Below are 18,012 nucleotides of genomic sequence, written 5' to 3'. Positions count from 1 at the left end.
CAGAGAGACAGACAGACAGGCAGAGAGAGACAGGCAGAGAGACAGACAGGCAGGCAGAGAGACAGACAGGCAGGCAGAGAGACAGACAGACAGGCAGAGAGACAGACAGGCAGGCAGAGAGACAGACAGACAGGCAGACAGACAGACAGGCAGAGAGACAGACAGGCAGAGAGACAGACAGACAGGCACACACTCGCGTACACACTTGACATAAACATTGACATGCCCATACATGTCAATGTAATAATGTCAGTGATCATCAGATTTGCAATTGCTTGTGTTAGAAATAAAAGGACCAAATCCAAACCCCAATATATATAAAAAAACATTTTAGACAGTTTGATGAGCCAGCGTTTTTACATGATCTGTACCATAATGCTGATTCCTGATGTTAACACTGCCTGGGACTATTTTTATATGACTCAAATCAAATCAAATTTATTTATATAGCCCTTCGTACATCAGCTGATATCTCAAAGTATCTCAAACTAAAACCCCAAACAGCAAGCAATGCAGGTGTAGAAGCACGGTGGCTAGGAAAAACTCCCTAGAAAGGCCAAAACCTAGGAAGAAACCTAGAGAGGAACCAGGCTATGTGGGGTGGCCAGTCCTCTTCTGGCTGTGCCGGGTGGAGATTATAACAGAACATGGCCAAGATGTTCAAATGTTCATAAATGACCAGCATGGTCGAATAATAATAAGGCAGAACAGTTGAAACTGGAGCAGCAGCACGGTCAGGTGGACTGGGGACAGCAAGGAGTCATCATGTCAGGTAGTCCTGGGGCATGGTCCTAGGGCTCAGGTCCTCCGAGAGAGAGAAAGAAAGAGAAAAGGAGAGAATTAGAGAACGCACACACTCAGATTCACACAGGACACCGAATAGGACAGGAGAAGTACTCCAGATATAACAGACTGACCCTAGCCCCCCAACACATGAACTACTGCAGCATAAATACTGGAGGCTGAGACAGGAGGGGTCAGGAGACATTGTGGCCCCGTCCGACGATATCCTCCGGACAGGGCCAACAGGAAGGATATGCTCCAGTGCCAGGAAGAAAGCTGTTGCAATACTTTAAAGTATTACTTAAGTCATTTTGGGGGGTATCTGTACTTTGCTATTTAAATTTTTGACAACTTTGACTCAAGTACATTCCTTAAGAAATACATTGTCCTTGACATCCAAAAGTACTTGTTACATTTTGAATGCTTAGCAGGTCAGGGAAATAGTCCAATTCAACAGAACATCCCTGGTCATCTCTACTGCCTCTGATCCGACGATCTCACTAAACACAAATGCTTCGCGTGTAAATGATGTCTGAGTGTTGGAATGTGCCCCTGGCTATCCGTACATTTGAAAAACTAGAAAATGGTGTCATCTGGTTTGCTTAACATAAGGAATTATAAATGAGTTATACTTTTACTTTTGATACTTAAGTATATTTTAAACCAAATACTTTTAGACTTTTACTCAAAAGTTCCACCCCCACTCCCCCCTCTCTCTTTCTCCGTGCTCCCCTGAGGGGCCCCCGTGTTGAGGATCAGCGTGGCGGATGTGTTGTTACCTACCTGGGAGCGGCCCGTCAGGAAGTCCAGGATCCAGTTCTAGAGGGAGGTGTTTAGTCCCAGGGTCCTTAGCTTATTGATGAGCTTTGAGGGCACTATGGTGTTGAACGCTGAGCTGAAGTCAATTAATTGCTTTCTCACTTAGGTGTTCCTTTTGTCCAGGTGGAAAAGGGCAGTGTGGAGTGCAATAGAGAATGCATTCCTGGTTGAAAAAAAGGTACAAAAATTAAAATATATAAAATCAAACTAAATTGTATTTAAATACACATATTAAGAAGATGTTCTGACCGGTATAGCGAAGTTCTTGTATATACATTAGGTCGAGTACAGTCTTGGAAATGTCCTTTCTGAAATGTTCATTATTTTTTAAAAGGGACATTGATGGAATCCATGGGAAAGTCTACTGATACGTTTAACTCTTGTTTGTCTTTAGTTTTGACAGTTTGTTGAGTGGTGGTTGATGAACGGCTGACTGGTAATCAACAGAGCATTATTCAGGCAACGGATGGTGTATCAGTACACCCAGTCACTACAAAGATACAGGCGTCCTTCCTAACTTGGTTGCCGGAGAGGAAGGAAACCGCTCAGGTGTTTCACCATGAGGTCAATGGTGACTTTAAAACAGTTACAGAGTTTAATGGCAAATCCAACACAACACAGCACTGAGTACAACTCCTCATATTTTCAAGCATGGTGGTGGCTGCATCATGTTATGGGTATGCTTGTCATCGGCAAGGACAAGGGAGTATTTTATGATAAAAAGAAACTGAATAAAGCTAAGCACAGGCAAATTCCTAGAGGAAAACCTTAGATTGACCCAAGGGTAAGTCAGTAGACCTTTAAGGACCCCCCCCCCCTTCATTAACACTTATTGAAGTCAATAAAGGAGCATAGCTTTCACCTGGATTCACCTATTCAGTCTGTGTCATGGTTAAGAGTGGGTGTTCCTAATGTTTTGTACACTCAGCGTAGTGTGCACTGTCATCAGAGTTAGAATCACTGGCAACTCTAGTACTGGAGGAAGAGATGAGACAACTCTAGTACTGGAGGAAGAGATGAGACAACTCTAGTACTGGAGGAAGATATGAGACAACTAGTACTAGAGGAAGAGATGAGACAACTCTAGTACTGGAGGACTGAGATGGGAGACGAGTGCACCCCCTAGTGTTTCTGTATGTTTGTTCCTCTGGAACTCAGGCAAGAGACTAATACAGGAGCTCGTGCAAGTCTGTCTGTCTGTCTGTCTGTCTGTCTGTCTGTCTCTCTTCCAGTTATCGGAACAGAGGAAGGTTACCATAACAACAGGATTTGAACATCTGTCCATAATGTTACTTGATTGGTGGTTAGGTTATTAGCTGGCCAAGCAGCACTATGATTTGTTAGACTTCGCTCTATCTCTCTCTCTCTCTCTCTCTCTCTCTCTCTCTCTCTCTCTCTCTCTCTCTCTCTCTCTCTCTCTCTCTCTCTCTCTCTCTACCTACCTCTTTCTCCCTCCCTCTATCCCGCCCTCTCTCTTTCTACACTTTATCTCTCTCTTTCTCTCTCCCTCTATCTTGTCAGACCACACCTCTCTCTCTCTGACTCACATTCTCTTTCCCCTCCACCCGCCCGCCCTCCCTCCCTCCCCCTCTCTCACTCTTTCTCTGTCATTGAAGGTGGAAGGCCTCTCTCTCACCAGGTAAGACTGTCAACGACACACCTCTTTCCAGGTGCTCACATTCCTCCTCCTAACAGAACAGGTTCTAACCTGTCCTCGTCAGCAAACTAACTACACCCTTACCACATGTCCTCGTCAGCAAACTAACTACACCCTTACCACATGTTCTCGTCAGCAAACTAACTACACCCTTACCACATGTCCTCGTCAGCAAACTAACTACACCCTTACCACATGTTCTCGTCAGCAAACTAACTACACCCTTACCACATGTTCTCGTCAGCAAACTAACTACACCCTTACCACATGTCCTCGTCAGCAAACTAACTACACCCTTACCACATGTCCTCGTCAGCAAACTAACTACACCCTTACCACATGTCCTCGTCAGCAAACTAACTACACCCTTACCACATGTCCTCGTCAGCAAACTAACTACACCCTTACCACATGTCCTCGTCAGCAAACTAACTACACCCTTACCACATGTCCTCGTCAGCAAACTAACTACACCCTTACCACATGTCCTCGTCAGCAAACTAACTACACCCTTACCACATGTCATCTTCAGCAAACTAACTACACCCTTACCACATGTCCTCGTCAGCAAATTAACTACACCCTTACCATATGTCCTCGTCAGCAAACTAACTACACCCTTACCACATGTCATCTTCAGCATAGGCAGTCCTATTCTCTATAGTGCACTACCAGTGCCCAAAGAGCAGGGTGTAGGGTCCCATTGGGAAAATATTGTTGACCAGTGCCCATAGAGCAGGGTGTAGGGTCCCATTTGGGACGTACTGTTGACCAGTGCCCATAGAGCAGGGTGTAGGGTCCCATTGGGGACGTACTGTTGACCAGTGCAAATAGAGCAGGGTATAGGGTCCCATTTGGGACGTACTGTTGACCGGTGCCCATAGAGCAGGGTGTAGGATCCCATTGGGGACATACTGTTGACCAGTGCCCATAGAGCAGGGTGTAGGGTCCCATTGGGGACGTACTGTTGACCAGTGCCCATAGAGCAGGGTGTAGGGTCCCATTTGGGACGTATTGTTGACCGGTGCCCATAGAGCAGGGTGTAGGATCCCATTGGGGACATACTGTTGACCAGTGCCCATAGAGCAGGGTGTAGGGTCCCATTGGGGACGTACTGTTGACCAGTGCCCATAGAGCAGGGTGTATGATCCCATTGGGGACACAGTCCAAGTCAAACCCAGTATCTCAGAAACAGAAGATGAAGGTACCTTTTAAAGCTGTCACCCCTGCGCTGGTATGTGATATGTGTGTTTAAGACTCTTCTTGTGACTGATTATGGTCCTATAGTATCACAGAGTTTGTTTTTATAGTTATCAGACAGTTTATATTCCCACAATGGAGAGGGTGAGAACCATTAAAAGTTCCAACCCCTTTACTTCTCTGCTCTTCTTTCAACCTTTAGTCACGTTAAATATGTCTAAATGTTGGGTCTCTATATAAGGCGTGTTATTCCCCAACTCCGCCCACCAGCCAACATTGGCTCCCACTCACCTGTGTAATTATGACCCATTAAGGTAATTTAAATGACTTTATTTGCGTAAAGTGATAGCTTAGAGTGTTTATAAATATAGTAGCTAAGTTTAAAATGAACAACAACAAAGAGTTTTAAACGTTTTCCTAACATTTGTTTAAACAATGGTATAGCCCCAGGCTACATCAGACATCAGAGGTGAAAGGGTCCTAGCTAGCTGACTGTAACCAAACCTCCCACTTGTTCTACCTGCTTCTCCTTTTTCCGGACCAGACAGCGCTGCTACAGACCAGATAGCACTGCACACACCCATCAGCTATCCTTTCCTGTCTACTTTCTTCACACAACAGCAGTCAAAATGGTGAGTGCTGGAGGTTTCTGCACGGATGTTTGTTTTTTTCCTTTCTTTCTAAGCCAACCAAATTCTCAGTGTTGTAATATATTTTTGTGGGGTTAGAGATTAGGACATGTGCTATGTGTGAAACTGAGAGAAATGTTTTGAAATAACTTCAAAATGGACAGTATACCTCTCTCTCCGGTCGAGTATTCCCCCCCCCCCCGATACTACACAGATAATTGTAAGGACATAACTTGTAACCTCAGTGGGAATCTATTCTGAATCTTTGGCTCTTTTGGCACATTCACAACTTCCAAAGAAAGTGGTCTGATTTTCATTGAAGAAAAACTTCTCTGTTGTTTTACCATGAACACTTACTTAACCTTCATCCGAATGTCAAGAGTTTCGTCTTACAATATCTTTGGATTCTTCTGCAAGTAAGGAATAGAACCGTTTTAGGTTGCATTCGAATTGCCCCGTAGGGCTCTGGTCTAAAGTTGTGCACTATATAGGGAATAGGGTGCCATAGGGCTCTGGTTTAAAGTAGTGCACTATATAGGGAATAGGGTTCCATAGGGATCTGGTCTAAAGGAGTGCACTATATAGGGAATAGGGTGCCATAGGGCTCTGGTTTAAAGTAGTGCACTATATAGGGAATAGGGTACCATAGGGTTCTGGTTTAAAGTAGTGCACTATATAGGGAATAGGGTTCCATAGGGTTCTGGTCTAAAGTAGTGCACTATATAGGGAATAGGGTGCCATTTATGACAGAACCCAAGACATGGACCTGAATGAAAGTAAAGCACTATATATAGAATAATGTGACTATTGTTCTATGAGCCCAGGTTAAAAAATAGTGCACTATGTAGGGAATAGGGTGCCATGGGTTATATAACCAGCTCCCTCCTGAGTGTTTAGGATTCGCCAGGGCGGCTATACTACTAGTGCTGACTTGTTCCCCACCATCTCCAGGAATGTGGCTGACAGAGGCCTAGAACATTCACAAGGGAACTAATTCCTATAGAGAGATACAACATGAAACACTGACATATCAGAATGAGGTCTATTTCCTCTGTCTTTACCCCATGTATACTGAAATATCAGAACGAGGTCTATTTAATCTGTCTGTACCCCATGTATACTGAAATATCAGAATGAGGTCTATTTCCTCTGTCTTTACCCCATGTATTTCTCTCTCTCTACACCCCATCTATTTCTCTCTCTCTACACCCCATGTATTTCTCTCTCTCTATACCCCATGTATTCTATTATACTCATTGTCAAATCCAACTTTAAGACAACGTTCACATTTAGAATCTAGTTCTGACTTGTTCCAGTCTGTCTGGAATGTGACAGACTGAAGCCTCCACCGTTTTCCTAAGGCTACAACACACCAATAGCGTTAGTCGGCTGAGAGTACTTGCGAAGCAGCGCAATCCGATTTTTTTCATGTAGAATCGAGTGATATTTGTTGGCAGTCAGACATCAACAGCGCGCTGAGAGATCGGTAGACTAATGAGAGATCCACATTCCTCTGACTCTTCTTCTCTTGTTTGTGACCGCTGTATTCTTCCTCTCTCTTTTGTGACCGCTGTCTTCTTCTTCTCTCCTTTGTGACCGCTGTCTTCTTCTCTCCTTTGTGACCATTGTCGTCTTCTTCTCTCCTTTGTGACCGTTGTCGTCTTCTTCTTTCTCTCCTTTGTGACCGTTGTCGTCTTCTTCTTTCTCTCCTTTGTGACCGTTGTCGTCTTCTTCTTTCTCTCCTTTGTGACCGCTGTCTTCTTCTTCTCTCCTTTGTGACCGTTGTCGTCTTCTTCTCTCCTTTGTGACCGTTGTCGTCTTCTTCTCTCTTTTGTGACCGTTGTCTTCTTCTTTCTCTCCTTTGTGACCGTTGTCTTCTTCTTTCTCTCCTTTGTGACCGTTGTCTTCTTCTTTCTCTCCTTTGTGACCGTTGTCGTCTTCTTCTCTCCTTTGTGACCGTTGTCTTCTTCTTCTCTCCTTTGTGACCGTTGTCGTCTTCTTCTTCTCTCCTTTGTGACCGTTGTCTTCTTCTTCTCTCCTTTGTGACCAGGCCTCTGGAATAGCGGTCCACGATGATGTCGTTCTCACATTTGACAAGATCAGAGTTCGCCTCCAGGGGGCTGACAAGCAGGAGCAGCTGAAGCTGGTGCTCTTCAAGATCAGCGACGACGGGAAGTGTATCGTTGTGGACGAGGACAAGTGCCTGAAGGTCAGAGGAGCCATATAATATATGTCATTTAGCAGACATTCTGTTTTTACGTATGGGTGGTCCCGAGGAATCGAACCCACTGCCCAGGTCGTTGCAAGGACCATGCTCTACCAACTCAGATCCAGAGGACCGCATAGTTAGGCATTCTAAGCTTTTCTTAATTTATATTTCCTCAATTCCTTGCATCCTCTCTCCTTGCTTCTTACTCATTTTAAGGGGTTGTGTACTAAATCTCTCATTTGCTATATTGTTCTTATTCTAGACATTCACTTACACATAGCATTGTTTAAAAACTCTGAATGTTTTATAATATAATGTAATTGGGAGCTAACGTGGTTGCCATAGAATCATGTAGCGTCATATTAATGCATTAAAATACAGAAACTACAATGTCCAAGCTTTCTTACTTTTATTGCTATTAGGGGTTGTATCGTGAGCATCTAGAGAATAAAAACCACTATATAATTGCAACTAATTAATCAATTACCAATCAATTAAGGTCAAGGACCTGAACGGGGAGGAGGACGTGTTCAGGAAGATCGTCAACATGATGCCAACGGAGGACTGCCGTTATGCCCTGTACGACTGTTCCTGGGAGAGCAAGGACAGCCCCAAAGAGGACCTGGTCTTCATCATGTGGTAGGTTTGACCATAGAGTTAGAATAACTAACCCTGTACGACTGTTCCTGGGAGAGCAAGGACAGCCCCAAAGAGGACCTGGTCTTCATCATGTGGTAGGTTGGACCATAGAGTTAGAATAACTAACCCTGTACGACTGTTCCTGGGAGAGCAAGGACAGCCCCAAAGAGGACCTGGTCTTCATCATGTGGTAGGTTGGACCATAGAGTTAGAATAACTAACCCTGTACGACTGTTCCTGGGAGAGCAAGGACAGCCCCAACGAGGACCTGGTCTTCATCATGTGGTAGGTTGGACCATAGAGTTAGAATAACTAACCCTGTACGACTGTTCCTGGGAGAGCAAGGACAGCCCCAACGAGGACCTGGTCTTCATCATGTGGTAGGTTGGACCATAGAGTTAGAATAACTAACCCTGTACGACTGTTCCTGGGAGAGCAAGGACAGCCCCAAAGAGGACCTGGTCTTCATCATGTGGTAGGTTGGGCCATAACCCTGTACGACTTTTCCTGGGAGAGCAAGGACAGCCCCAAAGAGAACCTGGTCTTCATCATGTGGTAGGTTGGACCATAGAGTTAGAATAACTAACCCTGTACGACTGTTCCTGGGAGAGCAAGGACAGCCCCAAAGAGGACCTGGTCTTCATCATGTGGTAGGTTGGGCCATAACCCTGTACGACTGTTCCTGGGAGAGCAAGGACAGCCCCAAAGAGAACCTGGTCTTCATCATGTGGTAGGTTGGACCATAGAGTTAGAATAACTAACCCTGTACGACTGTTCCTGGGAGAGCAAGGACAACCCCAAGGAAGGTGATAGGTGGAAATAGAAATACAAGGACATGCACTGTATACCATACATAACACTTCCATGTCAGCCATTTTGAGTGGAGTGAGAGAGAGGTTTTGGACATTGACTCAAGGCAGAATGTTTGGGAGTACTTTCTAAACGTAGTATTCTTCTGTTTGAATCGCAGGGCTCCAGAACACTCAACGATCAAAAAGAAAATGAAATACGCCAGCTCAAAGCAATACATTAAAGCAAAGTTCCAAGGTAAGAATTTGGGTTGGCTCAGTTCTGCTTCAACACTTTCATCCAATCACCTTTCCTGCATCAGGGGGGGGGGGGGGATATGTTCATTAGGTACCAAATGGAATAAAATGGACTGAAACAGGGAGAGATTGCAGGGACTTGTCCAATAAGATACTCTCATTTTCAAACGTCGCCTATTGATTGGCAGTTTGCTACATCCATTGTTGGATTTATAGATGAATCATTACACACATTGATTCTTGAAAAAATATACATTTCTAAATATGTCATGACCTTAAGTTCAACTGTCGTTCAAAGTAGCGGGTTCAGAACATTTTGAATGGGATGGCCAAGGTGGGGTACAGACCCAGTTCAGGGGGTCCAGAACATTTTGAATGGGATGGCCAAGGTGGGGTACAGACCCAGTTCAGGGGGTCCAGAACATTTTGAATGGGATGGCCAAGGTGGGGTACAGACCCAGTTCAGGGGGTCCAGAACATTTTGAATGGGATGGCCAAGGTGGGGTACAGACCCAGTTCAGGGGGTCCAGAACATTTTGAATGGGATGGCCAAGGTGGGGTACAGACCCAGTTCAGGGGGTCCAGAACATTTTGAATGGGGTGGCCAAGGTGGGGTACAGACCCAGTTCAGGGGGTCCAGAACATTTTGAATGGGATGGCCAAGGTGGGGTACAGACCCAGTTCAGGGGGTCCAGAACATTTTGAATGGGATGGCCAAGGTGGGGTACAGACCCAGTTCAGGGGGTCCAGAACATTTTGAACTCTAATTGTTGCAAGGTGGAGTTTTTTTCTTCTCTATATTATTATAACGGTTCAACACATGAAATGCTTCAGATGAGATTTGGTCCATTTCCCTGTTCAAATCAATCATAAATCAATTCCAAAAATCTTGTTACAGTGTATGCAATCGGTAAATTCACTTGAAAGTGCCATTCAGAGTGCGAATTATACTGTGATATTTGTGGGTCTCCATGTTTTTTTTTTCTCCAATGTAAAAAGACATTGGCTTTATAGTAAAGACATAATGGGTCAACACAACCAGTCATGATGTTTTCATCTGATTGTGAAAACAAATCACTTCAAAAGTAGGTTACCTGAGTCCGGCATCCCCAACAGTCCGGCATCCCCAACAGTCCGGCATCCCCAACAGTCCGGCATCCCCAACAGTCCGGCATCCCCAACAGTCCGGCATCCCCAACAGTCCGGCATCCCCAACAGTCCGGCATCCCCAACAGTCCGGCATCCCCAACAGTCCGGCATCCCCAACAGTCCGGCATCCCCAACAGTCCGGCATCCCCAACAGTCCGGCATCCCCAACAGTCCGGCATCCCCAACAGTCCGGCATCCCCAACAGTCCGGCATCCCCAACAGTCCGGCATCCCAACAGTCCGGCATCCCCAACAGTCCGGCATCCCCAACAGTCCGGCATCCCCAACAGTCCGGCATCCCCAACAGTCCGGCATCCCCAACAGTGCCTCTGTGCACCCAAAAGGACATGTATTCCAAACACCATCTATAGTGACACTCAGCCTATAAAGTGGTATTCATGGATGCCAATGGGAGACTTGGCAGCTTCCACCCCCAAAACAATTACCTTATTCGCATTTAGTGTCTGTTTCATCATTTTACTTCAATTCTCAAGAGGCTGAATCTACAGTGGGGCAAAAAAATATTTAGTCAGCCATCAATTGTGAAAGTTCTCCCACTTAAAAAGATGAGAGGCCTGTAATTTTCGTCATAGGTACAATTTAACTATGGCAGACAAAATGAGATAGAAAATAACATTGCAGGATTTTTTTATGAATTTATTTGGAAATTATGGTGGAAAATAAGTATTTGGTCACCTACAAACAAGCAAGATTTCTGGCTCTCACAGACCTGTAACTTCTTCTTTAAGAGGCTCCTCTGTCCTCCACTCGTTACCTGTATTAATGGCACCTGTTTGAACTTGTTATCAGTATAAAAGACACCTGTCCACAACCTCAAACAGTCGCACTCCAAACTCCACTATGGCCAAGAACAAAGAGCTGTCAAGTAGTAGTCTAAGCCAGGTCCTCCAGAGTCAGTCACACTCCAAACTCCACTATGGCCAAGACCAAAAGGCTGTCAAGTAGTAGTCTAAGCCAGGTCCTCCAGAGTCAGTCACACTCCAAACTCCACTATGGCCAAGACCAAAAGAGCTGTCAAGTAGTAGTCTAAGCCAGGTCCTCCAGAGTCAGTCACACTCCAAACTCCACTATGGCCAAGACCAAAGAGCTGTCAAGTAGTAGTCTAAGCCAGGTCCTCCAGAGTCAGTCACACTCCAAACTCCACTATGGCCAAGACCAAAAGAGCTGTCAAGTAGTAGTCTAAGCCAGGTCCTCCAGAGTCAGTCACACTCCAAACTCCACTATGGTCAAGACCAAAAGAGCTGTCAAGTAGTAGTCTAAGCCAGGTCCTCCAGAGTCAGTCACACTCCAAACTCCACTATGGCCAAGACCAAAAGAGCTGTCAAGTAGTAGTCTAAGCCAGGTCCTCCAGAGTCAGTCACACTCCAAACTCCACTATGGCCAAGACCAAAAGAGCTGTCAAGTAGTAGTCTAAGCCAGGTCCTCCAGAACAGACACACCGCTGTAGCATGGGTTACGAAACCAACTGATATTTCAGCACCACTCTCCTCTATTTTTAATCTCCTATAAAACCCAAAACTGAAATATGTGAGGAGTGGGATTCCTTAATAAAGAGAAATTGACTGATGACTTGGCTGTGTTCTCGTGTGCTTCACAGGTCTGAAGTTTGAGTGGCAGGTGAACGACATGTCGGACGCCAAAGACAGCTCCGTCTTCATCGATAAACTGGGAGGGAGAGGAGTCGTTAAAAAACTGGAGGGGAAAGAGGTCTGAGGTCCTGACTCCTGACGCCGCCGTACAACACGGAATCAGAACCAGACCTGGGTTCAAATACTATTCGAAAATCCTTCAGATACTTTCAGCGTTTGCTTAAGCCTGCCAGGTGGGCTTTTTATTTTTATTTGTATTTTTTTAACGTTTGGGACTTTTCTATTACCTCCGTTGCAACAAGTTCAATCAAGTATTTGAGTTCGAATAGTGTTTGAACACAGGTCTGGTCAAAACACCAATGCAAATGCAGCCCACTTCCTGTGTGTCCAATTCAACTGTCCATCAACAGAGTATTGTAATTGATTTGGTCTTTATTAAAAAAAAACTCCCTTGTTCAATGGCAGATTGGTAATAAAACAGCTACTCATGTAGTTGATAAATACCATACTTTTCCCAGACATAACTGCTTCATGATTTATACAAATGAACATACATTTTCTTGTAGCTTGGGATCTTAGTATCATCTTTGAATGGGATGTTTGTGTTTGTTGGTATCCTGTGTCTATTGACCCTGTTCCAGACCAATCATCTGATGTGATTCAAATCATATTATTCATATACCTTCCATGTTTGCTGATGTTTTGTTGAAATTTTGAAAATTTCACTAAATATATTGTTAAAAAAAGGAAGATACCTCTGCAGAATGTTGATGGCAGAAGCTCCACTACTTCATAATAAAGAGAAAATGAATTTCCTGTATACTCCCATGGATGGTCGGTCGGTCGGGTCTGGTCTGGTCTGGTCTGGTCTGTATACTCCCCTGGATGGTCTGTCTGTCTGTATACTCCCCTGGATGGTCTGTCTGTATACTCCCCTGGATGGTCTGTCTGTCTGTATACTCCCCTGGATGGTCTGTCTGTCTTCCTGTATACTCCCCTGGATGGTCTGTCTGTCCGTCCGCCCGCCCGCGGTGGTAGTGTACTGTAGGGTGGTAGTGTACTGTAGGGTGGTAGTGTACTGTGGTGTGGTAGTGTACTGTGGTGTGGTAGTGTACTGTAGTGTGGTAGTGTACTGTAGTGTGGTAGTGTACTGTAGTGTGGTAGTGTACTGTAGTGTGGTACTGTAGTGTGGTAGTGTAGTGTAGGGTGGTACTGTAGTGTACTGTAGTGTGGTAGTGTACTGTAGTGTGGTAGTGTACTGTAGTGTGGTAGTGTACTGTGGTGTGGTAGTGTACTGTAGTGTGGTAGTGTAATGTAGGGTGGTACTGTAGTGTGGTAGTGTACTGTAGTGTACTGTAGGGTGGTAGTGTAGTGTACTGTAGTGTGGTAGTGTACTGTAGTGTGGTAGTGTACTGTAGGGTGGTAGTGTACTGTAGTGTGGTAGTGTACTGTAGTGTGGTAGTGTACTGTAGTGTGGTAGTGTACCGTAGTGTACTGTAGTGTGGTAGTGTACTGTAGTGTGGTAGTGTACTGTAGTGTGGTAGTGTACTGTAGTGTGGTAGTGTACTGTAGGGTGTGTGTATAATATAATTAGAAATGGTCAATAGAAGGGCCTGAGATCAAAGTCAATATTCAGACCACTAGGGGTCATGCAGTTAACAACAATATATGGAAATGTCTGCTCTACCCAAAATCACAACCAACCTATTGTAGCATTACCACAACATTTTTAAGAGCAAGTGGAAGGGAGAAAAAGTAAGGAGCTTGTCTGTCGGCCCTGCATTATAGACCAAAATTAATAGATTGCAAAATAGTTGGGAAGAGATTTTCGACGTACCGATTCCACGGCATATGGTTTAGGAATTGATACGCAAAACAACACCGGATTCAACACTTAGAATTCATCAATTGAACTTATTATACAAAATTCTTGCAACCAATAGAATGTTATATATACCTGTATGGGGGATACAGTCTTCCCAAGTCTGCAGATTTTGCTGCGAAGAGGCAAGGTCATTAGATCATTTGTTTTGGTACTGTCCATATGTAGCTTGTTTTTGGTCACAGGTCCAGGATTGGCTCAAGAATTGCAACATTTAACCGGAGTTAACTCTGCAGATAGCACTACTGGGTGATTTTAAAAGTCATAGTCAATCGATTAGCAATATAACACTTTTAGCAACAACAAAAAAAGTGTTGGACTAAGAACAACAAGATAACAAATGTCAAATATAAAAAAATATATAAAAAATATACTGAGTCTGTTAAATGTATTTAGGTTCAGACCTTCTGTGAAATAGCACAGTTACAAATATATGGCAAATAGAAATTAAACTGGATTCGACGTCAGAAATAGATGGTTAAGGTTCGAGGAAGGACAGGAGTAAAAACAAACTAAATGTAACTCTTGTAAAATAGACTGTGTCTGTAAAATGTATATGGTGTGCGTAAGCTGGAAGTAGAAGCCTAAGTGTTGTTGTTCATTAGTTTAATCCAATTAGGGGAGGGGTGTCAGTGGAAAATAATAATGGAAAATATATTTTAAAGAGATGTATATATACATGTATTATTATGTATTTATGTGCAGTATGTATGTACAGTATCTAAGGAAAGTAGTCAGACCGTTTGACTTTTTCTACATCTTGTCACATTACAGCCTTATTCTGAAATGAATTGCATAAAATACAATTCTCAGGAATCTACACACAATAACCCATAACGACAAAGTGAAAACAAAAATACCTTATTTACATAAGTATTCAGACCGTGTCAGGAGAGAGCTGAAAATAGCTATGCAGAAATGCTCCCCAGAGCTTGAGAGGATCTGCAGAGAAGAATGGGAGAAACTCCCCAAATACAGGTGTGCGAAGCTTGTAGCATCATACCCAAGAAGCCTCGAGGCTGCAATAGCTTCCAAAGGTGCTTCAACAAAGTACCGAGGAAAGCGTCTGAATGCTTATGTCAATTTAATATTTCCGTATTTATGTTTTCATACATTTGTAAAAAATTCTATAAACCTATTTTTGCTTTGTCATTATGGGGAATTGTGTGTTGATTGATGAATGGTGGGGGGGGGGAAACAATTTAATCAATTTTAGAATAAGGCTGTAACGTAACAAAATGTGGAAAAATCAAGGGGTCTGAATACTTTTTTTTTTAATGCACTGTACATAGAAAATGTAATTACCACATGGGTGGGGAGTGGGAGCCCCTAGACTGACGGTCAGGGCAGGGGGTAAGTTCAAAAGGGTATGATCCAGGACACTTCCAGGCTCCCACCACCGCTAGTGTGGCACATTACACAAATAATAACAATCCTGACAATGATGGAGATTATGTAAGCATTGGAAGACAGCTCAAGGCCCAATCAAAACATCCCGAATGGGCACATGATGCCATGTTACAGGAAACTGAAACGAGAATGAATGAAAGAAAGAAGAAGACTGAGAGGGATTCTGGTTGCTCGACCCGGGAGTGCTTGGCAGTTTCGATCTGAGCTCTGACTAGATCGCTACAGGAAGCCGGGTTACCGCAACCACAGGCGGTACCCATGACAACCTTGCTTTCAGTCTGATGTGCTGAGAGAACTGAAAATATTATAGACAGTGTTGCCCAAAAGAGAGACAAGTGAAAAACATTTACACATTTACACAGTCCAACAGTTGTGTGTTCAACCTCAAACCGCTGAAGGAACTGCAGTGCCTGCGGGCTTATTAAAGACTAAAGATAAGCACATTAAAACGGTGAGAATAATAACTGATAGTGAGTTGCTAATGGATTTGCAACATGAAATAATACACCAGAAAGCACACTGAAAGAAGAAGAGTGCTGGCAGGGTAATGAGGAAGTAGAAGCTATTGCTCAGATGAAGAGTACTGGCAGGGTAATGAGGAAGTAGAAGCTATTGCTCAGATGAAGAGTACTGGCAGGGTAATGAGGAAGTAGAAGCTATTGCTCAGATGAAGAGTACTGGCAGGGTAATGAGGAAGTAGAAGCTATTGCTCAGATGAAGAGTACTGGCAGGGTAATGAGGAAGTAGAAGCTATTGCTCAGATGAAGAGTACTGGCAGGGTAATGAGGAAGTATAAGCTATTGCTCAGATGAAGAGTAGAATAGTGGAAGTGGGGGGGAAGCTGGAAAACCACTTCTGAAGGGAGAGGTCTCTGAGGGAGCATGGGTATGCTGTTTCTAGTACTGCTGGTGGTGTCTCTGTGCTTGATTGGAGAGCCAGGCTGGGAACGAACGCATGTTGGAGTGGGGTTCAAGACACCAGAAAGATCAAACAAGACAGCCGACATTCCAGGGTTTGAGACCCATGTCCTCCCGATTGATATGTGAATGGGGCCAGGGAACGAACTCTAAGACGGGTGGGGTTGCTATTTAGGCACTGGAATGTTGGGAAATGTTTTTGAGGGAAGAGATCAATTAATTGCGAGCTGGGTTCTTACAGAGTCTACTAAATTGGCCGATTGATGGTCACTTGAATGATGAGGTTGGTTATTGAGTTTTGAACGTAAACCTGGAACATAGGTACTTATACCAGGTCACAGTGCACTGGACAGAGTTAGAGTTAGCAGATAGTCATACAAGTGAATTGGATTGAAAAGGAAGGAGAACATCCAAGGCTGTACTCAGATTGGTGTTTTCAATATTTTAAAGGGGACCTGGGCACACATTTATGGGGAAAGGAGCGTGTAGAAGCAACAAACCATGGGCTGGAAGATTGTAAGGTTAACCTACCCCGGTCGAGTCTGTTCTGGGGTCACTTAGGTTAACCTACCCAGGTCGAGTCTGTTCTGGGGTCACTTAGGTTAACCTACCCAGGTCGAGTCTGTTCTGGGGTCACTTAGGTTAACCTACCCAGGTCGAGTCTGTTCTGGGGTCACTTAGGTTAACCTACCCAGGTCGAGTCTGTTCTGGGGTCACTTAGGTTAACCTACCCAGGTCGAGTCTGTTCTGGGGTCACTTAGGTTAACCTACCCCGGTCGAGTCTGTTCTGGGGTCACTTAGGTTAATCTACCCAGGTCGAGTCTGTTCTGGGGTCATTTAGGTTAACCTACCCAGGTCGAGTCTGTTCTGGGGTCACTTAGGTCACTTAGGTTAACCTACCCCGGTCGAGTCTGTTCTGGGGTCACTTAGGTAAACCTACCCCGGTCGAGTCTGTTCTGGGGTCACTTAGGTTAACCTACCCAGGTCGAGTATGTTCTGGGGTCACTTAGGTTAACCTACCCAGGTCGAGTCTGTTCTGGGGTCACTAAGGTTAACCTACCCCGGTCTAGTCCATGAAACTCGTCAATGAAAATCACCAAGGTAGATGCAGCTTTATACTGTATGACTTTTAGGAGAAGTGTGTTAACGCAGTATTGAACACGGACAACGCTTCAATTCACACCGACAGCGTCGCGGCGCAAAACCGTACGCAGCGTCATCTTGGATATGTGTTCAACAAAAGTTCAACATTCACCTTCTGCTACCATTTCTGTCAAACCGTCTACGCATACAATGTGATGCTTACTTAGGATAAATCCAATGTATGCACCACACCAAACGCAAATATTAGGACGAGCAATGTCGAACTGGCATTGACTAAAATACAGTATGTACATTTTTTTTAACCTTCATTTAACTAGGCAAGTCAGTTAAGAACAAATTCTTATTTACAATGACGGCCTAGGAACGGTGGGTTAACTGCCTGTTCAGGGGCAGAACGACAGATTTGTACCTTGTCACCTCGGGGATTTGAACCTTCCGGTTACTAGTCCAACGCTCTAACCACTAGGCTACCCTGCCACCCCATATGAAATGAGTAAAACAGTATGTAAACATTATTAAAGTGACCAGTGATTCCATGTCTATGTATATAGAGCAGCAGCCTCTGAGGTGCAGGGTAGAGTAATCGGGTGGTAGCCGGCTAGCGACAGTGACTAAGCTCAGGGCAGGTTACTTGGTGGAGGGCGGCTAGTGGTGGCTATTTAACAGTCTGATGGCCTTGAGATAGAAGCTGTTTTTCAGTCTCTCGGTCTCAGCTTTGATGCACCTGTACTGACCTCGCTTTCTGGATGATAGCGGGGTGAACAGGCAGTGGCTTGGGTGGTTGTTGTACTTGATAATTTTTTGGGCCTTCCTGTGACATCGGGTGCTGTAGGTGTCCTGGAGGGCAGGTAGTTTTCCCCCAGTGATGCGTTGGGCAGACTGCACCGCCCACAACCCCAGGGCTTTCCAGAGGGTGGTGCAGTATGCCCAGTCTGCCCAGTTGCCATACCAGGCGGTGA

The 18,012-nt window shown here is 44.5% G+C and overlaps 1 protein-coding gene across 2 annotated transcripts; it reads left to right on the top strand.

The window, feature by feature from the left end:
* Positions 1-3,210: 3,210 nt before the first annotated feature.
* LOC110491233 (cofilin-2) lies at positions 3,211-12,560 on the top strand. Of its 2 annotated transcripts, none has more exons than XM_036945997.1 (6): positions 3,211-3,241; positions 5,004-5,091; positions 7,139-7,297; positions 7,797-7,936; positions 8,907-8,983; positions 11,749-12,560. In XM_036945997.1, the coding sequence occupies exons 2-6, from the start codon at positions 5,089-5,091 to the stop codon at positions 11,862-11,864; spliced, it is 495 nt and encodes a 164-aa protein (XP_036801892.1). In that variant the 5' UTR covers positions 3,211-3,241; positions 5,004-5,088; the 3' UTR covers positions 11,865-12,560. The 2 variants fall into 2 exon arrangements, with proteins under 2 accessions (XP_036801892.1, XP_036801893.1); XM_036945998.1 differs by lacking the exon at positions 3,211-3,241 and adding an exon at positions 4,720-4,773.
* Positions 12,561-18,012: the final 5,452 nt, after the last annotated feature.

The sequence above is a fragment of the Oncorhynchus mykiss genome, chromosome 16, assembly GCF_013265735.2.
Source record: "Oncorhynchus mykiss isolate Arlee chromosome 16, USDA_OmykA_1.1, whole genome shotgun sequence".
NCBI lineage: Eukaryota > Metazoa > Chordata > Actinopteri > Salmoniformes > Salmonidae > Oncorhynchus > Oncorhynchus mykiss.
Note: the sequence above shows the minus strand (reverse complement) of the source record. Positions and strands in the feature narration are given on the sequence as shown.

Bases quoted from the DNA above. Each gene is read 5' to 3' on its own strand.
- LOC110491233 (XM_036945997.1), top strand. The intron at 7,298-7,796 runs GTCAGAGGAGCC...CAATCAATTAAG, and splicing joins ACGAGGACAAGTGCCTGAAG to GTCAAGGACCTGAACGGGGA. The intron at 8,984-11,748 runs GTAAGAATTTGG...TGTGCTTCACAG, and splicing joins CATTAAAGCAAAGTTCCAAG to GTCTGAAGTTTGAGTGGCAG.